This window comes from Lacerta agilis, chromosome 1, assembly GCF_009819535.1.
Source record: "Lacerta agilis isolate rLacAgi1 chromosome 1, rLacAgi1.pri, whole genome shotgun sequence".
In the NCBI taxonomy this organism is placed as follows: domain Eukaryota; kingdom Metazoa; phylum Chordata; class Lepidosauria; order Squamata; family Lacertidae; genus Lacerta; species Lacerta agilis.
In genome coordinates this window covers 83,195,303-83,218,557 of record NC_046312.1, presented here as the reverse complement: position 1 = coordinate 83,218,557, position 23,255 = coordinate 83,195,303, and the positions used below count along the sequence as shown (strand labels likewise).

General features: G+C 46.6%; 2 protein-coding genes across 3 annotated transcripts; both read left to right on the top strand.

The window, feature by feature from the left end:
- Window positions 1-2,016: 2,016 nt before the first annotated feature.
- On the top strand, window positions 2,017-7,265 carry LOC117052886 (tubulin alpha-1D chain). 2 transcript variants are annotated; one of them, XM_033160232.1, is made up of 4 exons: window positions 2,017-2,091; window positions 3,569-3,791; window positions 4,552-4,700; window positions 6,184-7,265. In XM_033160232.1, exons 1-4 carry the CDS (start codon window positions 2,089-2,091, stop codon window positions 7,165-7,167), a joined length of 1,359 nt encoding a protein of 452 aa, XP_033016123.1. In that variant the 5' UTR covers window positions 2,017-2,088; the 3' UTR covers window positions 7,168-7,265. The 2 variants fall into 2 exon arrangements, with proteins under 2 accessions (XP_033016123.1, XP_033016112.1); XM_033160221.1 differs by lacking the exon at window positions 2,017-2,091 and having other exon boundaries at window positions 3,530-3,791.
- A 1,745-nt stretch (window positions 7,266-9,010) lies between these two features.
- On the top strand, window positions 9,011-22,381 carry LOC117045889. The gene is made up of 9 exons (XM_033147460.1): window positions 9,011-9,137; window positions 11,559-11,820; window positions 12,772-12,881; window positions 13,673-13,723; window positions 15,075-15,164; window positions 16,050-16,121; window positions 17,581-17,674; window positions 18,752-18,822; window positions 20,956-22,381. Exons 2-9 carry the CDS (start codon window positions 11,747-11,749, stop codon window positions 22,308-22,310), a joined length of 1,917 nt encoding a protein of 638 aa, XP_033003351.1. The 5' UTR covers window positions 9,011-9,137; window positions 11,559-11,746; the 3' UTR covers window positions 22,311-22,381.
- Window positions 22,382-23,255: the final 874 nt, after the last annotated feature.

The window sequence follows — 23,255 nt, the reverse complement described above, 5'->3', positions numbered from 1 at the left end:
TGTTGTTCTTCCCTAACTGTTCGCTCTCTGTTGAGACTTGTCGGTTGCCTTGGCAATGCCATCAAAGTATGCTTAGTGGGCTATGGACCACAAGGGGGCAGCATTGTCCGTTTCTGGCTGCTAGGTTGTTGGGTAGTGGAAGGCTAAACTCTATCAAGTCTTGACAAGTCTTACCTATATGCACTCCATGGAGTGGCTCCCCCACTCCATGGTGGGGTGTGTGTGTGTGTGTGTGTGTGTGTGTGTGTGTGTCTATATTGTGGCTCAGTGCAGGGTTGACAGAAAAAAATGAAGGAGGACCAACTTCTGCCTTGTCTCATCACTGTCCCCATGGTCACCGCTTGGCTGAACATGCCATTAGGCAAACAAGGAAGCGGTTCAAAGGCAGGTGTGGATCAGAGAGAGTGAGCGCCTTGGCCGCTTACACTAAGGTAACATTAGTTGTTGGGAATGGCAAGCACGGAAAGGGCTGTTAAGAATATAAAAACAGCCTGCTGGATCAGGCCAATGGCCCATTGAGTCCAGCACTCTGTTCTCACAGTGGCCAACCAGATGCTTGTGGGAAGCCCTTAAACAGGACTCAGTCACAAGAGCACGCTCCCTTCCTGTGGCTTTCAGCGACTAGTAGCTGTTAAGAGCCTGCAAGACCAATTGCAGCCCTTAAGAGTCGTCAACAGGTTTTCCACACCTATCAGCTGATCACCCATTCCCACCACTCTTCTGAGCAATACCCCTCCCCACTCCCTCACTATATTTAAGGGTCTGGTGACTTCCGTTTCAGTGTATCTGAAGAAGTGTGCATGCACACGAAAGCTCATACCAAGAACAAACTTAGTTGGTCTCTGAGGTGCTACTGGAAAGAATTCTTTTTTATTTTGTTTTGACTATGGCAGACCAACATGGCTACCCACCTGTAACTAGTATCCAGAAGCGATTCTACCTCCAACCATGGAGTCAGAGCATAGCTATCACGGCTAGTTGTGCTTATGTTCTGTTTGAGGGCTTCCCATGGGCACCTGGTGGGCCACTGTGAGATAGGAATGGAGGGGAAATTTGATTGAGCTTTGTATTTATATTTCTTCAGGTTCCGGGAGACCAGAGGGGAGGGGAGCTGCCTGTTGCAGCCTGACTCATCACTGCTTCATGGCTCCTCTCCAGCCTCTGCTTCTGCCTCTGATTCTGGACTGTGCTCTGCCACAGCCTCTTCCTGCTCACTAAACCCTGCTGCCTCTTCAGCTTCCAACCTCCTCCCAGTCTGCTCCCACTCATCATTGTCCCACCACCAATCTCCTGGCTCTGAGCCTTCTTCCCTTGGGGGTTCCCCAGTCAGTGCCTCCCACCACAGCTCTGCATCCAGCCAGTCCATGACAGGTTCTTGGGAGTCTCAGGTCAGCCCCTCCTCAGCCACCCCGCTCTCTCCAAGCCATTGCCAGCCCTGCTTTGTAGCCCCCTTGATTTTTTTTTTTTAAAAAATTTCTGGCTGGAATTGCCCTTGAACTCTGATAACGTTTCTTGCTTCCCTGGCTGGAAGGTAGGATGTGTATACAAGTGTGTGTAGAAACTAGCCTACTGCACAAAGGTGACATTCACACCTGCTGCTCTGTGCACTTTTGCCACTGGCCCCACCCACCGCTGGCATGTGGCCCTTGGAAGGTTGCCCAGAATGTGGCGCTTTGACAGAAAAAGACTCCCCACCCCATGCTAGCACAACAGCAGGCAGGACTGGGGGAGTTTATAACAAAATACCAGTGTTTTCTCTTTTTTTTTAAGGTGAGGCTTGGCTGCACACGTAATAATCCTCCAGGGACAGTCCCTCCCCAATACACAAGTCCCTAGCTATGTTTGGTGTAACCAAGGCCCCGGGAGGCTTAGCTTGGCTTTCTCTGTGAATTGTGTGTTGCGTCCGGCTGTAACTCAGAAACCATTCAGGCTAAGCTCCGTGTCCATCTCTAACAACAAAGCACCCCCTCGTGCCTGGAGATGGGCTGCGGAATGTTATAAAAGGCAGACACTGCAGGAAAACCCTTCGGTTCCCATCCTTCGTCCTCTGAGCTCATCAGCGCCAGGTCGAAGAAGACGTTTTGCAGGATGGTGAGTCTTGCCTGGACTAGTCAGCTGGGCTGGAGCAGCGAGGGAACGGCAGCCCCACTTGGCATAGCCATTAGGGCCATGGGAGGCCTCCCTTGTTTTAAACATAGTGCCGTACGATCCCAGTGCCCTTCTAATGGGAATGCAGGTGCACTTAGATCTGTAACCAGGGTGTCATTCGAAGTATGCAAGGTGTAGGGAAAAGAGGATAAAATAAATTCACAGTGTAGGAACAAGAGGGAAGAGGAATTAGCACTCTTCATGGTGGGATTTTTTTACCAGCTTGCTCCCCATTTTTCCTTTTGACTCAGCCTCAGTTCTAGATTATGGGAAATGCTAACACTATATTTGTTTGCTTGTTTTTAATGAGAGGAAGGGAAGCTTTGGAGGTACATACAGCGACACACCACCCAATCTCTGAAAAAGTGAGAGATTCCAGGAGTTCCAGTCCCTAATCTAGGGTTCAGTTTCCTCGGAATGAGAGACAGCGGAGACTGTGGCGTCTTTAGGATGTATGGTTTATTTACACAGATATACAACCTGGAGAGGCTCACAGCATTAACACCCCAAGAGGGCTTTCCTTCTCCCAGAGCCACAGCCTTGGATTCGTACAGGAATCAGGCATGGCTGTGTCTCTCTCAGCTGCCCAACCCTCAGCCTGCTGCATTTTGCCTCTACCTCACACACACAACTCCCAGTGCTGGCCTTTGTCTTTCAAACTACCAGCGAGTTGAGGTGATCTGGCATGGAGCAACTTCTTTTGTGATCTGGCATGGAGCAACTTCCTTTGTTACCTTAATGACCCATACTTAGAAGACTGTTTCAACAACTTGAACCCTTGTTTAGATTTTAATACTTGCCAGATCCAGGAATTGGAAGGGTTTGGAGCATGCAGACTACTCCTTCCCCCCCAAACCCCCCAATTATAACAATACTATGACAATATACTAACTTTGGTATGCAGCCCCCTGAGTAAAACAAACAAACAAATAAACAATTTTTTTTTTTAAAAAAAGAGCTTTTATGGTGTAGTGCAGCCTTCCCCTACCTGGTGCCCTCTAGAAGACTGGTGAGGAGATTTTGCTTCTATTCTTAGTACCCCAAATGATTAAACTCATGACATGAGAATAAGGTGTCAGCATTTCCTAGCCACTGACTACTGCAGGGTTAAGGTGGAGTTGTTGGAGGAGCAGGGAGATGTTGTGTCAAGGTGTTAGCGCCAAAGAACACACCAAAACCAGGAAGATGGTTGTTGCTCTGGCAAAGTCCAGGTTCCTGTCTAGGAGTGCCCAGTGGCCATCTCAGAGCCTGGGAATACTCCACTGCCCAGAAAGATGCACTAATCTGCATTTTTGGTGGCTTGCCACAGAAGGCAGTTTTATACAGGGTCAGGGTATGGGTGGGAGCCTCCCGTTCTGCTGCTGGTAGCCCCTGACATGTAGCTTCCACACCAGTGATGGATCTGCCCCTCTTTCCCCAGCGCGAGTGCATTTCTATCCACGTTGGCCAGGCTGGTGTGCAGATTGGCAATGCATGCTGGGAGCTGTACTGCCTGGAGCATGGGATTCAGCCGGATGGGCAAATGCCCAGTGACAAAACCATTGGAGGTGGAGACGACTCCTTTAATACCTTCTTCAGTGAAACCGGAGCTGGGAAGCATGTGCCTCGGGCTGTTTTCGTGGACCTGGAACCCACTGTGATCGGTGAGGGCTGCATATTAGGGGCAGAGTCTGACTGGATCCTCTGTGTATTCCGATTGGATACTGATCTGAGGTGGCCCAAGACATTCTGGTGGCTGCCATGGTGTTAACAATATAATAACAGATGCTTAAGAACTTCCTGCCCTTTAATGGCGCCCCGGAGTAGAATTCTTAACCCTGCCTAATGTTGGACAGAAGCAGCTTGAATGAACCGGTTAAAGAACCACAGGGACCCATGACATTCATTCGTTAAGAATAAAGGTTGTTCTTCAGTCGTTAAGAACAACAGGGTTGTTGTGAGCTTAAAATGGGTTGGAGTTCCTTGGAGGAAAGGTGGAATAGACATGTAATAATAAAAGAAACGGATGTAGAAAGCAAGCGAGTTTGGTGCTAGGAACCCGTTTCAAGTTTGTGGTGCCACACAAGGGCATTTAAAATGGCAACATCCTCCCAGATTTGTCTGTATTGTCACAGTATGTCAACAGGAGACAGCAAAGACTTTGGAGTGTGGCTTTCTATGGAAAATGTGCTTGCTGTGGTCCATGTCTGTATCCCCTCTCTGCATGTCTATGGTGGCACATTTGCTAGCTAAGAACTCTCTAAATCTGGTGAAAAGATTCTCAGGTCAGGGCTGAACCCGTATCATACACTCAGCTATTGAAACCAAATCCCCATCCAGCCTTGGTCTGTCAGCAGTGTAGGATAGGAGACAAGAGAGGAGAGGAAAATGACTTGACCTACAGTTTTCTTCTCTGCAATCCAGATGAGGTTCGGACTGGCACGTACCGCCAGCTCTTCCACCCAGAGCAGCTGATCACTGGCAAGGAAGATGCTGCCAACAACTACGCCCGTGGGCACTACACCATTGGCAAAGAGATCATTGACTTGGTGCTGGACAGGATCCGGAAGCTGGTAATTGGGCTTGGCGGCATGGGAGACCTGAGGCAGGAAGGGGCTGGATCTGCTTTCTGGAACCTGGAAGGAGTTCTGGTTAATGAATGTGGAGGGGAGATAATGAGTGGCTTGTGTTGATGCTGCACAAGTTCTGCTTCCACTGTCTCACTCAGGGAACTAGATTATAGTGCAGAAGGTTTATCCACACTTAAGTTTTGCCCCATGCTTTCTAGGCACAGGTCCACACTTTTCTGGTCTGTGTCTGAGTGCTTTTCTCCCCCCCACCCCACCCCCGCTGCTGCTTTCCCCAGGAAAACCCGATCTTTACGGCTGAATCAGAACAAATGGTAATTTGGATTTTGCCATGGACTGCTGTTTGCTCCAATTTGGTAAAGTGAGGGTTTTCACAGGAAAAGTGGCCAGGTATGTGTGTGTGTGTGTGTGTGTGTGTGTGTGTGACACAGACCTATAAAATCTGGACCTGTGTTCAGAAATGCAGAGTGAAGCTAAGTGTGGATGAGTCCTAAAATGAAGGCGACAGCACTAAGATTGGAGACAAGCCTTTTACTATCAAAGAGCAAGCAAAGGCTTATCGCCAGTCTTGCAGCCTGAATTTTGGATCACCTGACATCGTATTGACACGATGTGATTGACAGGTGGGCAGTCACAACCACCTGTCCAAATAAGTTGTGGAGGGCAGGCCCATATTGGATGCCTGAGTTTAAGCAAGCCTGGGTACTGTGAACACTTGAGCACACAGTGACCTGTGGAGAAGGCTCTTTCTCTGCTCATGCAACAGCCAGTCTCATCACAATGGTGACACAATGGCTGTCTGTCATGAGGACCGATTCTCCACAGGTAATGTAGCAAGTACACCTTTGCTGGAATGAAAGCGTTTTAGATCCTTCCTACTGCCCAGATGATTGATTGGTGGAGAAATCTGGTTCAGTTTAATTTGCGCATCTCAAGCCCATGCATGAACCAAAACAGAGCTTTTCTTTGAAATTTGCACTTCTCTGAAGTTTCTGTTGCAGTTCTGCAACCAAATGATGTGAGCAAAAATGCACACATTAGGGGCAAATGTGCATAAAATGCATGCATTAGTGCAAGTAATTAACAAAAATGCAATAGATTAGGAAAAGCAGCTTGCCAAAAATTATGTCTGTTAGTCAAAGCAACATATATTAGGAGCACTCCAGCCAAGAATGCTGGTGAATTTTCATGAGGACTTGAAAAATTTTCAGCAATCTGCACTGAATCTAAAACTGGCGAAATTTGAGACAGGAAGGAGAGGAAGTTAACAAATTCATCCATCCCAACTGGCCAGCAATAGGGCTAAACACTAAGGCTGAAAAACAGAGACTTGATTGTGGGTGTCCCAGAGGAATTGGGAGACAATAAAGCAGTGGTTGAGACAGTTTTGGAGGACTCTATCCCATTATTCTACCCCATTCCCTAACCCCAACTGACCATCGCTTGGTTTGTTTCCTGCATTCCACAGGCTGACCAATGCACAGGACTCCAGGGATTCCTCATCTTCCACAGCTTTGGGGGAGGCACTGGCTCAGGATTCACCTCCCTGCTGATGGAACGGCTCTCGGTTGACTATGGCAAGAAGTCCAAGCTGGAGTTCTCCATTTACCCAGCTCCTCAGATATCAACAGCTGTGGTTGAGCCCTACAACTCCATCCTCACCACACACACCACCCTTGAGCACTCAGACTGTGCCTTCATGGTGGACAATGAAGCCATCTATGATATCTGCCGCAGGAACCTGGACATCGAGCGCCCAACTTACACAAACCTGAACAGGCTCATCGGCCAGATTGTGTCCTCCATCACAGCCTCGCTTCGCTTTGATGGGGCGCTCAATGTGGACCTGACAGAGTTCCAGACCAACCTGGTGCCCTACCCTCGCATCCACTTCCCTCTGGCCACTTACGCCCCAGTCATCTCTGCAGAGAAGGCCTATCACGAGCAGCTTTCTGTATCAGAGATCACCAATGCTTGCTTTGAGCCAGCTAACCAGATGGTGAAATGTGACCCCCGCCATGGCAAATACATGGCCTGCTGCCTGTTGTATCGAGGCGATGTGGTGCCCAAGGATGTCAACGCTGCTATTGCCACCATTAAAACAAAGCGGACAATCCAGTTTGTGGACTGGTGCCCCACAGGCTTCAAGGTGGGCATCAACTACCAGCCCCCAACTGTGGTTCCTGGTGGGGACCTAGCCAAGGTGCAGCGGGCAGTGTGCATGCTGAGCAACACCACCGCCATTGCTGAGGCCTGGGCCCGCCTGGACCACAAGTTTGACCTGATGTACGCCAAGAGGGCTTTTGTCCACTGGTACGTAGGGGAAGGCATGGAAGAAGGGGAGTTCTCCGAGGCACGAGAAGACATGGCTGCCCTGGAGAAGGATTATGAAGAAGTGGGAACAGATAGTATAGATGGTGAAGGAGAAGAAGAGGAAGGTGATGAGTATTAGCACAGCTCAATCTGTGTTTTATGGGGAATTAAAGTGTCCATTGCCTTGCCACTTAGGGATTCTCTTCGCAAAATAAAATATTAACTGTGTCACAGAAATGTGTAGTTTTCTTCTTGACTCACAGCTGCTTCCTTGCTCTGCCGGCCTATAAGCATCAAGAAGTCACACACCATTCCTGAATGTTACTACCTCTGCTCAAATGACACTGTCCCACATGGGAGTCCTAAGTCCAATCCACATTAGTGGTCTTCTGTGGTATTGCCACTCCTTGTTTATCATGATGCCCTTGACAAATGCCCCTCCCTGTGGAAATACTGCTACATAATTGGCTAATATAATTGTCAGCAGCTTCACCAAGCCAAAATTTACAGGGAGAAGCCCTGATCGTTAAAACCCATGTAAATGTTGTAGAAAAGCCCCTATGTTAGTCTATGAGATTGGCTCTCCAGTGAAGGACTGGGGAGCCTGTGCCCTCCTTGCACTCAAGAGATTATGGGACTCCAAATCCCATGAGCCCTAGCCAGCATAGCCAATGGCCAGGGATGATGGGAGCTGTAGTCTAAGAACAGCTAGAGAACCACCATTTCTCCCATCTCTGCTCAGTGTGTAGGACTGCAGTCTTTGTTATTGCAGTTTATACAGATGCAAACCAAAGAGAGCTGAAGACAGTTTGTGGCAAGGAATAAATTCACTGATTCTGCAAGATCCCGTCAGAATCACAAATAAATCTAAGGGGCTTCTGTGGAATTCATTTCCCTGCTGTTAGGAAACCCAAATGGCTGTGTTTGAGCTATCAAGAGAGGCACTGGGGCAGAATTGTCTTCTTGTTTCTGACATAACTTGGGACAATAGTTGTTACGTGACAAAATTCCTTGACATTTCATGGTGGTGCTGTGCTACTCACACCCTCATTTCAAATAAAGATCTGATCCAGCAAAGCTTATGCAGATTCCCTGATTGCCATCAGCCTCCAAGACGCTGTGTGAGTCAGGAAACTTGTTTGTGATTGGCATAGGAAGCAATGCCTACTGGAAGAGGACACTGTCACTGAGCCTCTCAGGCACAGTTTGGGTAATTCCCAAGTTCTCACTAAAACTACGAAAAACTACCGGTACCACTTTTCTCTGCCTTCTTCAGCAAGTTTATATGCACTAATCATAGTCAGCCCACCTCCCCTTTTCCTTCCCTTTGGCCCAATATCTCCTGTATCCAAGTTTGGCCACATCTGCACTATAGTTTTAAGGATTATGACCCAACTTTAACAGTTATGGCTTCCCCCAAAGAATCCTGGGAACTGTACTTTGTTAAGAGTGCTGAGAGATATTAGCGGATCCCTATTCCCCTCATGGTGAGGTTACCAGATTTTAATGAATCCGGGGACACTTTTCAACTTCACTTGAAGGGGATGGATTTTGTCAGGGGACTGATTTGTAAATCTGGGGACTGTCTCCAGGAAACGGGGACATCTGGTAACCTTACCTCATAGGACTACAATTTAAGGATCAGTTCCTCTACCCAGGAAACCCTGAAGCCCCACATCAAGGCAACTTTGCAGAAAGAGTTCTCTTATTGTAATGATCCGAACACATTTTTTTATATATATACTTCAGAGAAACATTGATGAACCAGAAGCGCTAGCAGACGCTGATGGATTGCTGCAGTGAAAGGGTCAAAGGTGAGGCTGGGGTGGTGAAAGAGAAAGAACTGGGAAAAGAAAGTATGAACTCACATGTTCCCAAAAGTGTGACCTTTTGTAGATTCCCTCCCCCACCCCACATCCTTAAGGAAAGCATAAAGCTCTGATGTCACAATAACCCCCAACTTCCCATTGGCTACTGAAGTTGTTGATCAGTAGGGGAGGAGGGAGCAGGTTTGGGGTGATGGTAAGCTCTTGCCTCCCCCAAGACATCAAGTGCCCAGCTCACCATCAGGTGGAACAAAGAACACGGGCAACCTCTGGATAAACTAAGGTATATTGAGCCTAGGTGAGTATCAAAAGTTAGAAGAGTATCAAATGATGATGGGGAGCAGGAAATGAACCCTATGGAAACATGGCTGCCATGGGAGGGGACAAGGGGGCAGCCCCCATCCCCCAATGAACCATAATCCACCAATTACTAGCATTCCTTTTTTTTAATGGTATGTTTCTATCATTTGTAGAATCTGAGATAAGAGATAAAATGTACAGGCGCTACTCTATTCTCATTTGTGAGAAATTTCCCTGCTCCCATCTTTTAGATATGCATTTGCATATGTATATGCATGGAGTATTTTACTTTGTCCTCACCCCATTTTATTCCCCCATGGATATCCATGTAGGGGGGAAAGGGGGGGGAGATGAAAAGCTGGCATAAGGAGACAGGAGAACTTGAGGTCAGAGGGATTGTTAAAACAACGGGTCTTTATGGATACAGGAAGCCTTAACAGCTAGAAGAAGATGTCCTGACATGGACCAGGCCTAGTAGTTGTGCACAAGGAAAATCCTACCTTGGTCTCTGAAATGGAGGTTTTAAAGTCTCAGAAGGTCAATATAAACCCACCGGAGTTTATAGACTCTCCTTCCCTTTTAAGCAGAGGTTGGATGGTCATCTGTCATGGCTGCTTTAGTTGAGATACTTGCATTGCAAGGGGTTGGACTAGATGACCCTTGGGGTCTATTCCAACTCTACAGTTCTATGATTCTGTCATATACCATACATGAGGTTCCCAGGCAGTCACCCATCCATGCACTGATAGGCCTGCTTAGCTTCAGGTGGTGACTCATTGCCTTACACTATAACTTGTTCCATTCTGGAAAGCCTTCCATCCTACCGTTTCATCCACTGTGTAGCTCCACTGATCTTGCCCTACTGGAGTCTAAGAAGAACCCAAACTTAAGTTAAAACTAGTGTAAAACCACAATATTTCCTGGTAGATCCTCCTATCAGTACTGCGATAAGTTTGGGATTGCTGTTGCTCCTCCATGAGACCTAAGCGCACCACAGACTCGGCATTCATTTCCCCCCCTGAGCTAGGGACAATTTGGTGGCCAAAGGTTCATGCCATTTTATTAAGTTTGCTGTTTGTTCTGTGTGGTAGTCAGTCTAGTGAGCAAATCAAAAATAAAGCAACAGAAATGCCCAGAAATAAATAGACACTACAGGTCCTCTTCTGAGTGAGATAACATTTGACACTCACAGGGTAATTCTACAAACTTCATAGAGTGATGCAAACCTGTAAGTGCATATGCATGGCCCATTTATGCTTACTAGGTGAACAGGACCCAAGAGAAACTGAGGATCCTGTTCACAGATAAACAATTCTGACACATAGTACCTGATGTACTATCATTCTGGCCATGCCCTTCCCTTGGACATGTTCTTGACTTCAGGGGCGTAGCTAGGTAAATTGGTACCCGGGGACAATTTTTTTTTGTAACCCCCCCCCCCAAGCCATGGGAATGTCAGGTGGTACCTGGTGCAGAAAATTTCTTGTCAACCCCCCCATTGACCCCCCGCAAAAATGGTTATACGTTATTTCATATTTTCTTACAAAGGAATAATAACAAGTAATAATAAAAAACCCTTTTATTTATATCCCACCTTCCCCAGCCAAAGTCGGGCTCAGGGTGGCTAACACCAGATACATAACATTGGTATAAAATCAAACAATAATTAAATTACCTCCTAAAAACCTCTCAAAGTCTAATTAGATGGCTTTCCACAGGGTTAGGGTTGGGAACAGTAAGTGTTCTCTGAACTGAAATTTCAGCCTTCATGACATAGGAAAACAGCCAAGTGAACAGCTATTTTGGTGGAGGAGGGTCAAGATATTAACTGATATGCATGAAATTTCATATATAGCTATATAATCCCTAGTATAGTAAGATAAGACCTTCGGAGCAGGCATTTTCAAAAAAAAAAATTCATTTTTTTTTGTTTGTTGCTAATTTTGTTAATTTGTCACCCCCTCCATTATGGAACCCGGGGCGGCCCGCCCCCCTTGCTATGCCCCTGCTTGACTTATTTATTGGGGTGGCATTGGCATCTAGTTTGTGTTGCTTGGTCAGTTGGGGTCTGGTGGTTGGACAAACCCTGTCTTTGAGAGGGAAGCTTGGCCAAGAAGGCCTTTTTGTGCCCCTCCATTGCAGCAATTCAAAAAGGCATGTGTGTGCACTGCTTTTCTAATAAATAGGAGCTGAAAGTGGAGAAGTGGATTCTTCAAATGGAGAAGCAACTTGGTGAAATTCTGAGTCGATATATATATAGATCAACACCCAGTTTTACATCTTGGGAGCCAGATCCTCACCTTGTTCATTCTCCCTTTGTGTGTGTGTGCAGGGGGGGGGGGAGGAGTTCTTGTGGGATGGATAGATTTTGCAGCACCTCATTCTGTTTCCTCTCTCCCTGCAGGGCCCTTTGCCCACAGCACCCACCTCCTGCTGTGCTGTAAGGAGCAGTGCAGCCAAGAGTGCGGCCATGGTCAGCCCTAGAAGCAGTTCAAGTTGTGTGGACGCCTTCGGTGCTTCCAGAGACATTGTTCCCCTTGCAGCTGCTCTTTCCCCGTTTCTCTGCTACCGGTTTCTGCACAGGACAGGCGAATGGATGCCGTGCCAGACTATTATAATCTTTTAGAGATTCCCCGGGATGCCTCCGACAATGATATTAAAAAGGCGTAAGTCTTTCTCTTGAATTCTGGGCGTTCTTCTCTTTTTTGTCCGCAACTAAAGCCATGCGTGAGGCAGGAAAAAAAAGATTCCTGATGCCAGTTCAGTTAACACGCCGCACAACATTTAATACACGACGACAGCATGCCCATCAACCATCCCGTTTTAGGTGGGGCGTCCTGGAATTACAGAAGCCATCCCAGCTTCTGACCAGATCCCGAAATGTCCTGTTTTTTCATCTGCTGCTCTTGTGTGAGTCAGCTGGCTTGCGCCAGAGCACCAAACCAAAATATGCTTTTTTTTTGGTCTTGCATGCTTGTGCGAATCAGCTGGCTCCCATGAGAATTTGGAACAAAAAAAAACCCCCAAGCATCTTGATTTTGTTCAGCGGGATGTCAGAGGGTATGTGATTGCGTATTTTCTTTAATATAGAAAATGGTGCTTTGGCAATTGCATCATGGACTGTTCCCCACTGGGCCACCAGACATGTTTCAGCGGTAGACAGGCAGCAGTGCTTTAGAGCCCTACTAAACTCAGCTTACCTTCATGGTGACTGTCCACCATCTATAGATTTCATAGCTTTATGGATTGGGGCATTGGATTTTGGGGGACTTAAGACAATGGTCAGTGCCTGGTGGCCCAGTGGAGAGCACCAAAATAGCAGCCGTGGCAGAAAAAGTACGGTATGTGCTAGTGGTGGCAGCTGGGCTGGGCCTGGCTGAAGTGGTGGTGTTTGTGCATAGGTGTGGGGGGGCATAATTGGCACCATGCCAAGGATCCCCCAAATTCTTGTGCCAGTCCTGCATGGGCATCTGGTTGGTCACTGTAAGAACAGAAATCAGGACTACATAGGTCTTTTTACGTTCTTAACTGGGATTTGCATTGAAGGCGGTTTATTGTTGCAGAAGGTGCTGTGACACTCAAATACTGCATTCCCTTTCTCTCCTGGGTCTGTGCAGGTACAGAAAGAAAGCCCTACAGTGGCACCCGGATAAAAATCCAGATAGGAAGAATTATGCTGAGCAGAGATTCAAAGAAGTTACAGAAGCTTATGAAGTGTTGTCAGACAGTAAGCGACCAAGTTCATCTCTCTGCCACCGACTCTCTCTCAGATCATTTGGGATCCCATAGGCTTATATGTCTCCCTGGACTTTGGGACACTGATTTTCATAGCCCCTGTTAGCCGAAGTCGCTTCATTGTGACGGCTGTCTCTCTGGAATTTCCCCCTTTATTTTCGATTACACATCTAGACCAGGGAGTTGATAGCAATAGACATGGATTATGGGGAGAGGACTTTTTGGTAAACTATGGAAAATTATTGCCTGGAAGGTTTGTTGTCAGGGATTGGCACTGCCAGGATTCTGCCAAGGCCCACACCCTCTGAGGGGCTCCCACTCCTAACCTCAGGAGCCCCTTAATCCAACTCCTGCTACGGTAATTCTCTTCACTGTCATTGCCTGCTCACTTGCCCAAACCAAGTGAGCAAGGACAGGAGCAAAAAGAAAGAGCAACAGCCTTGCTCCCTCCATCTGTGGCAATGGTGCAAATTGGGCACATAGTTCCCTGTCCCCACAAAACAGCATGGGAACTGTAGTTTACCCCCTAGCTGAGCTACAATTTCCAGCGCCCTTAACAAACTGCAAGGTGGGATTCACCTAACAAGCGAAGAGGCAGCAGTAACAATGATGAGAAAGAGACGAGGCTACTCAGGGTCTCCTCAAACCTGGAGCCAACATTGTTACCTGCAGAAGCCAGGTTTCATAATCTATATTGCAGAGCCGGAGTATAGCTTCTAGATAGTGCAAAGATTACCATTTTACTTGTGAACTTGCCAACTTAGTCCTCCTTCCTTTCTTCAGAGGCCAAGCGTGAACGTTATGACTGCTATGGGGATGGAATCACAGCGGCAGGTAAGAAATATATTCTTTGCCTACTATTTCACACACCTTTCTTCTAAGGCCCATGAACCTCACATATAGGCTAAGATTTGTCTGGCATCTTATTTTGAATCCATGTTATAGATTAGGGCCAACCCTAGAAATAAACACATGCTTCAGTTTTGGTTATTTGTGGTATGAAAGGAGAATGCGAGCTGCAAAGGAATCCCTAGGCTGCCTTATCCAAAGCAGTCTGGCTGGCTTAGTGAAGAGCAAACCTAATGTGACAAAAAGTGTGGATGAGCCATTGAGGAGAGGAATCCTTTAGCCTGGAGGCTGCAGTGTTACCAAAGTGATGGGGTGTATGTTTGAGGGGGCAGGAAAAGGGATTTTTCAAGCAAGGGGTTTCTGGGAGAGAGAAGGAAGAAGAAGAGCTGGGATCTATCTTTGAGGGAAGCAGCCTGAAGGTTGCTTGTGCTTCTGCCTCTGGAAGTCTGTGTGCTGTAAGATCTGGATTTCTTCCATGCAGACTGAAGGTGTAAATAGCTGAACAAGCCATATTTCTTAAAGCACGACAGTCTCCCCCATGTCTTCCATTCTCCAAAGGGACACGGATGCTGTGTGTGTGCCTGGGACCCTCTGGGTTTTTGCCACCATGTGGCAGAGAGGGGCTAGGCATCCAGCTTTTGTAACAATATTCTTTCTGAAGTGTAGATGAGTTCCCACAAGGCAAGACACAGTGATAACAGCAAGAACCTTTATTGAACTAACAGAACAGGACAACAGGCACAAAGCAACTGCTTATATACATTTCTGAAGGCCTGGGCCACTCCCAACGTGATTGGCCGTCTAAACTTCCAAGCTGCGAATAATGACTCAGAGTTTAAGGGCCAATGACAGAGGCCCAGATGCTGAAATATTCTGTGATTGGATATCATGTATCAAATCAGAACACAGGGGCTCAGACTCCTTAGTCCAGACTCAAGCTCAGGCAAATATAGACCACTGAATACATAACACTTTCCCTACTATTTCACACATCTTTCTTCTAAGGCCCACAACCGTCACATATAGGCCAAGATTTCTCTGGCATCTTATTTTGAACCCAGAACTGAAGCCCACAGGAGACCCCCCCCTCTGGATGTCTTGTATTAAAACTCCCATCAGTTTTGGCCAGCTCACACAGAGTCCCTTGTGCTGAGTGGAGAGGTGGGTTTCCATGAGTGTTTCACAAAGGAGCACCGGTCACAGACTACTCATCCTGGCTACACAGCCCTGCTCCAGAAAGGGAAGGGGCTTCCCCATTTTTTCCTTCATCAAAATTATACAGTGGGAGCATCCCAGGACTTCAGTGATGTGTTTGCAAATCATGTTACTACCCCAGCAGTTCCTGAAGGAGACGATTTGAAATTCACCTTCCGCAGCCCCTGGGAGGTTTTCCGAGAGATGTTTGGCAGCTCAGACACTTATGCTGGTAAGCATCATTCTTATCTGGATTGCGTTTTGATATCTAAGATTTAGACTTTGTTACTGAAGGGTTGTTGAGATAAAGGGGCACAGTCCCCGGGAATAAAGGATTTCATGATCTCTTGGCCTCACTCCACCCTTTCCTCTTGGGTATCTGTCTATAAAACTGTCTATTAGTGTTTGCAGTCTTCGTATGGTTCCCATTGGCAGGAGATCCACTCACCCACTGGAGTTCTACCAGGCTGAACATGGACCATGGCTTGGTGGAAAATAAGACTTCAAAAAACAACCAAATTTCTTTGGTAGATTCTGCAACTACTAACAGCCGTTTGTTTTGGAAACCAAAACAATTTTGTCATTATTGTCACTGTGGCTGCTACTATTTTGCAGTAGCAGAAGTCATTGTGGCTGGCAGTAGTAACAGCAGGAGTTGTATTTCATATCTATTATTATTATTATTTTATTTCATAGTAGCAGTAACAGAATTCCACGTATTTAAAGTCTGAGCATCCCTCCACTGTAACACTCAAATCTGGGACGATTGGTGTACTGTAGTTTTTACAAAGGTCAGTTTTTAAACACCTAAAGAGACCCCAAAGAGGAATTTGACAATAGTAAGGTTACCAGATTTTCCCCAATGAATCTGGGGACACTTTTCCACTTCAATTGATTTTGTATGGGGACTGATTTGTGAAATCCGGGGACTGTCCCCGGGAAACGGGGACGTCTGGAAAGGGGAGATGATTCCAAACAGATAGAACAGCAGTGAGTGGTGGTGGAGGTCGCAATAAAAGAGAAAGGAACTCCAGGATTGCAATGACTTAAGTTTGCACATAAAGCCACTTGCTGTTGCCATGAGTTGAATTTTATCCCCACTCTTCTGCTTTCTCAGCCAAAAAGGAGGAAGACGTCCCATGGTACTTACGAGGCCCCTTATTTTCCATCTCCATTTCAGAAGACTCAGGTAGGATGTTACCAGCCTTTAAATGTGAATCCCTCTGTCTAACCTGGAATGCTTCTGCCATTCTTCTGCCTCCTGATTTGTCGGCTGTAACCTCCTGTAACCTCCTCTCAGCTTATTGGAGATGTTAGGAGTCCTTCCTTTCCTGTCCCCGCCAAACCTTTCCTTGTTGTGGGGGCTGACCTCCGTTTCTCTAGTAGCTACTCTGGCTCTCCAGTTTTCTCCAATTGAGCTCTGAACCTTTTCACTTGCTGCTTCTGCTAGTCAGTTTGGCACAGTAGACAGAACGCTGAATTCCAACAAAGGAGGAGGAAATCTGTTTTCAAATTTCTGCCTTAGCCATATCGTGGGCCAGTCTTTCAGTCACAGGTGATTGCAAGGGGTAGGGTAGCAGGTCCCCCCCCCATGTTTTCCACTCCTCCGCTTTTCAATCAGTGTATATTAGGGCCCTTTGTATCATTGATTAAATGCACAGAAAGCCTACACGTTGTTAAAGAAACCTGTTGTTTCCATTCTCCAGGGATGGCCCTATCATTAGGTAGAGTGAGAGCTGCCTCTGGGCAGAGAGTGGACCCAGCTGTGTTCTGCATACCCTGGCCTGCACCCTTCTCCCTCGGGGGTGGCAGACCCTCCAAGTGTCCCTATTTTTCAGGGATGTCCCTGATTTAGAGAAGCTATCCCTGTTTCTGGTTTGATCCTGGAATGTCCCGCTTTTCCTTATTATGTCTCTATTTCACTGGAGTAACGTTGGAGGGTATGGAGCTATCCAGCCCCTGAGCTATCTGAAGGCAATCCTATATAGGAAAGTTTTTAATGTTTAATGTTTTATTATGTTTTTATATATGTTGGAAGCTGCCCAGAGTGGCTGGGGCTGGATAAGATGTGCGGGGTATAAATAGTAAAATTATCATTATGGAATGTGATGTTCCAATTTTCATTGGAGAAATGTTGGAGGGGGTGGTGTGGAGGACTCTGTCCCATCACCAGCATTGCAGCAGGATTAAACAGCCTGTCTAGCTAGCTTTTGAACATAGAATTGGGAAGGTATCATCTTGTAGATAGGATAGATCATTGTGCTCCGGTCTCCTAGTCAGTCCCCTAGTATGAGCAGAGGACTTCAGAGTTCAAACTGGAAGATTAGGAACATATGCTAAGAACATAAAAGGGGCTTTTCCAGCTCTGATTTGGGTGACTAAGAGCACATCCTTTTAAGTACTTTCAAACATCAAGGCTAGACTGTCAGAGGCTTGACACAGAGTGGCTTAGGGTCACTTGTAGTCCACAAGGCAAACTGCCTTGGGCAGGGGGTTGTCCTGAAGGAAAAAGAGATAACCATCCTTTGGAGGACACTGACAGGAAGCAGGGATGACTGGCAACTGGACAGTAGCACAGTGAAAACCTCAGCTGCCTGCTAGCATTGGTCATGAGTTCCCAGCAATGAATTTGTCATCTTCTTTTGCAGGTGTTTCAATAACATTTGGACCCAAAAGATCACTATGTTTCTTCTCTCTTGATCCCAAAGTCTTCAGTTTAAGAAACATAATAAGCAGAAAAAGGTACGAGTTGTGCCCCACCTGTCCCCGAATCCAAGGGGAAGCTGAGGTGGGATGGCCTAGTAGCTGCTGGTCAACAGAGCTAAGCAGTGGTTCAAGGCAGAGCTGCATGTGCACAACAAGCTCAGGTCATTTCCAGCATTAGCCGATCAGCAGGGACCTCCCAGCAGGGAAGCCCTCAGAAAACCTAGGGAACCTCTTTCCTCAGCATCTGGCAATGAGATGCCAAGGGCTATGCAGGCCTGAAGCCAAAAAGTACAGTGGTACCTCAGGTTACAGTCGCTTCAGGTTACATACGCTTCAGGTTACATACTCTGCTAACCCAGAAATAACGCTTTAGGTTAAGAACTTTGCTTCAGGATAAGAACAAAAATCGTTCTCTGGTGGTGCAGTGGCAGTGGGAGGCCCCATTAGCTAAAGTGGTGCTTCAGGTTAAGAACAGTTTCAGGTTAAGAACGGAACCCCAGAACAAATTAAGTTCTTAACCCGAGGTACCACTGTATAGGATTGCACTGTAGATCCATAGAAACTCTGTTGATACTTCCTTACTGGTTTCATTAAACAGTGGTACCTCAGGTTACAGACGCTTCAGGTTACAGACTCCACTAACCCAGAAATAGTACCTCGGGTTAAGAACTTTGCTTCAGGATGAGAACAGAAATCATGCGGCAGTGGTGTGAGGCCCCATTAGCTAAAGTGGTACCTCAGGTTAATTACAGTTTCAGGTTAAGAACAGACCTCCAGAACGAATTAAGTTCTTAACCCGAGATACCACTGTACGCAGAAATATGTATCCTTTTATGGAACAAATCTGAAGGACAGAACTAAATCTATTTTTTTAATTTATTTTATAAAGTTTGTACACTGCTTGATTATTTCACAACCGTACTTGAAAAGATACAAAAGTTAAAATACTAAAGCAGATGAAAATTACCTCAACCTTCTAAGCATCTGGGTTGCTGGGTTGTGGTGGGGATACATGGCTACTACAGATCCGCATTTCCGATAGGTGTCTCCCGCACCCCCACCCCAGGATCTCTTTGCTTTCCACTGGGTAACTCCAGTGTGTTGATTTTCCAGGTCTCCAGATAAAGATTCTGAACAAGTAGAAGCTAAGGATGATAGAGAGCTAAAATCTGCCGAGGCTTCAGGTAGGAAGAAATGATTTGGGGCCACAGTACAGTACAGCTCGGAATTATTCCAGAGCAACCTGTTATTCACCGGCAGGTACAGAAGAAAATATAAGGCCCGAGTCTTTTTATCCTGGCTACAGATTACACTTTTGTATTTGATGTTAATTAAACTATCATCTTTTAACACTGTACCAACAAATCCTAATGTGGATTAGACATCCCCTTCTCCATAAGTAAAGAGTGAACCACCCTTTAAGCACTGTAAAGTTCATTGTCGAAACAATACTCAGACTCTCTGCTCAGGAAAATCTGAAAGTTAATTTATGAAATCAGCACATGGTCTCAGCCAGGGGTCGGCAAGGTTTGCCTCACTTGGGCCGGTTCACTCCAGCGGAGATCCCTCTGTGGGCTAGATCACATGCACGCAACCGTGATTTCCAGCGTCTGCGCAGATGCGATTTTCGGCATGTGAGCATGCGCAGACACGATTTCTGGCACCGTGGAAGCGAGTCCCCGCACCATGCTGCAACGTTTTAGCACAGTGTGTGGGGACTCGCCGAGTGGGCAGCTCGGTTCAGGGGCAGCTCGTGGGTCGGTTAAATGACCCCAGTGGGCCGCTTATGGCCCATGGGCCTTAGGTTGCCGACCTCTGCAGCATTAGCTCTAACTACAGAGTACATCGTTCTAACACATGGATAGGCATAAGCACAGGCATCGTCCCAGCAACTGTCATGACGCTCCTGCTCTACTTTTAAAGTGTGTGTGCACCTGTCATTCATGCTGTTCTCATTCCAAGCAAGAAGACTGAGCTGGGAGCATGCGCTCCTACAGAGAGAAGGAGCTGAGTCCATCCATGCAGGTGCATACAATGGCACATCTTTGGCAATGCGACCCGAGTTCTACACTGACTCTTCCTCCACCTCTGCTTCACCTGGCTCCACTGACTGGCCAGCCACCTCCTCAGCTACTCTGGTAGCTTCATTCTCCTCTCCCTTATCGTGGCATCCGAAAACGGTGGGGTGAGACCCTCTCCCAAGTCACTGCCTGAACTTTCTCCACCCTGACTTCTGGATCATTCTCTGGCATTCCTGCCCCATCCTGGCTGGCAGCACGGGGCCCATGACACCCGTAATCTCTGACGGTTGTCTGTGTTGTCTGGAGCTGATGGAAATTGCAGTCCAGTAACGTCTGGAGGGCAGTAGGTTGGGAAAGGCCCTGGCTCGCTGTCTGATATGTTCTCAGTTCATCTTAGAAATAATGATGGGTCATTAGAGCAGATACTGGTCTTACGAAAAAGTTATGTCAAAACTATGTATAGGGGCAAGTGCTGAATTCTGTGACTGGAAACCATTCCAGTGTTCCCCCACCATGACTGAGCTCTTCCAGCTCTTTGGTTAAGTACCTCAGCATCAGTAAGCCTCTTTCTTGATATGGGAATGAATGAATAAAAAAAAGCAGGCTCTTTTACTTCCTAGTGCTGGGGACTTGTCTAGTTCAGGGGTTATTACCCTGTGGCTCTCCAGAGGTTGTTGGATTTCAACCTTCACCAGTCCCAGCCAGCATGGACGATGGGAGTTGTAGTACAACAATACCTGGAGGTCTACAACCTAACCATCCCTGGTCTAGATGGAAATTTGTTCCCCACCTGTGGTGCCCTTTCTATTGGTGGAAGTATTAGGAGTGCTGAACCTTGTCTTGGGAAATGAGATGCTTATTAAAAAGAAATAACCCAACGGGGAGATATATATATATATAATTTTTATTAGATTTTCTGTTATATAATTTAGAACACTCATTTAAACATCCTTAAAATATCAATGACTTCCCCTCTTCTTTTTCCATGGTTCATTTTGCATATCATAAATCCCTGCATATTTTACAGAAACTAAACCATTCAGTATTCCATTATTACATCCATCAAAACTTATTTATCTTAATGCTGCTAACGTTTTCAAGTGTACACAGTCCCCCCCATATATTCAACAAACATTTTCCAATCTTCTCTAGCCACATGTTCTTCTTGTTCTCTTATTCTATATGTTAAATCTGCAAGCTGTCCATGTTCCGTCAGCTTAAGTTGCCATTCTTCTTCATTTGGGACCTTGCTCGTTTTCCATAACCCAACAGTTTTTGTTTCTGTGGTTACTGTAGGTGAAAACGAAAGCAACAACATAGAAGCAGTGGGCAGTGAAATGCAGACGGAGTATGAGTCGGTCCCAGAATACAAGGAGAATGATGGAAATGGATTGGGGCCAGGGTATGATGAAGATGATGAGGCTCTTGGGGGATTTGACTCCTATGACAGGTGGAAGAACCCATGTGCGGTCTATGAGGTGGTGAAAGATGAGGTGCCTTCAGCCTATCCTTCGTCTTCCACGTACGAACCGCAGTATGGATGCAGCTCTTACACTGCTTACGATATGCCTTCCAGGTGCTCATCTCCTGTGAAGAAAAATGGAGCCTCTCCTGTGTACGAGTCACCAAATGCGTATGAGTTTTCTACCATATATGACCCTCGGTATAGCTGCGGATACTCCCCCATTTATGAGTCACAGTACGATGATGACATCTCTCCATCTGATTCGCCATACATATATGAGACCTCTGGACCAAAGTCTCAGTACAGGTTCGACGACTCTTCTGTGTATGAATGGCAATACGGCTATGATACCCCTCCAATATACGAAACGCACCTTACCTGCAAGGACTCTCCGGTGTACGAGTCTCCGTATGAATGCGAGTGCTCACCTGTGTATGAGTGGCCCCCACAGCAGAATGAATCGCAGCTTAAAGACGCCCCGACTCCTGAATTTGAGTTCCCTGCGGGTTGGAATAACCCTCAGAGGGACCCTCGTGAGTCCCACGACCCTCTGGATCCATCTTCTGGAGATGCTGAAGATGCTCAAGGAGGACCTGCTGGCTACAGGCCGGCTTCCAGAAGCAGGCCGTCTGCGGGTCTCAATGAAGCATCACCCACCTGCCTGAGGGTGACAACTGGAAGTACTCCGGCAGCTGTGCCTCCTGAGGAACAGGGTCAGGGACCAAATGGAGCCAGGAAGCAGCCAGTGGAGAGCTCGGAAGGGCTTCTGGGAGGCATGAGGAAATTCCTGGATGGGACAAGGAAGCTTTTGTGCAGAGGGCACCAGCCTTCCAAAGAGCCTGTTTCAGAAGGAGACAAGTGGGCAAGCAGTATGAGCCAGCTCCCAAACATAAACAACCCACCTCAGAGAGGGGCAAGGCAGCTACATAGTGGAGGCAACCCTTTCCTGTGTGGAAACCATATATTTGTAGACCATTCCAACTGGCCCAGAGGGGACAGAAATCCATGCGTCGGCAGAGCAATCCATGCACACATCCCAAGAGGAGCCTACTGGACAGGAGGGGGAATGACACCTCATCTCCCAGATATTTCCGGCAGGCTCCTGGGCAGAGTAAATAGGATCCCTGGCAGGGGCAGTTTCTCCTCTCCCCTGACCTCCCCTTCCAGCTGCTCCTATAACTCCTAGACCAAGGAGAACCTTATAAATCCCCGGAAGCTGGAGAGATGCATAATAAAGGGTGGAAGTGAAAAATTTTCCAGGTTGTGTTCCGCTGTAGTTTCATTTAAAAGCCAAGGACATAGAAGCTGCTCGAGACTAGCCTGCAAGGTCCTGGAAGCTACTTGAAAGAGCAAAGAAGGTAGGGAATGATCATTGTGCCGACAGGTGGTGCTATGTTCCAGATTTTGTGCCAGCAAATCCCAAGTGTTGCAATTTGGAAAAAAAAGGCATTTGTAAGTGGACCACATCTGCAGCTCTTTGGACACTTCACTGGCATAGCTTGCTGGCATTAGAGACCATTTCTGTTTCAAAATTAAAAGCATTTTGTTCTGCTTACTGTCAAAGATCGAAAACAAAGGTTTGGAATATAGATAAGTGGGGGTGGGGGTGGATGGAGGGGGTGGATGAATGTAATGATTTGTGGTTCTATCGTGGGATGAAAACCACTGGAGTAACCTCTGGATGCCTTGCACAGCTCATTGTTTCCGACAATGGAACAGCAGGGGTTCTGTACCATGAACACAACTATGGATCCTATATTATGTGTTGGGTATATCACACAGTGGTTGGGATTTTCTGAGTTTACTCTGAACTACTTTTTTTTTTAAGGGGGAAAAACATTATATGAATCTATACAAAAAAATACCCTGACCCATACATTCTTTTATAAATTTGATATTATTATCCTAATATGAATATTAATAGTCTACTACATTGTGTATAAATTCGTTCCAAATATTGTCGTATTTATCCAAGCAGAGTCTACGTCTGTAAGCAGTCCGTTCGTAGGTTGACCTATTTAAAAATAAACAGAGACATGTCATCAAGACTGAGGGGGCATGTTCTGTCTTTGCTACTTTTATAATCTTCATACAGCACCATTCTACAGTAAATGAAAGTGGGATGGTTTAG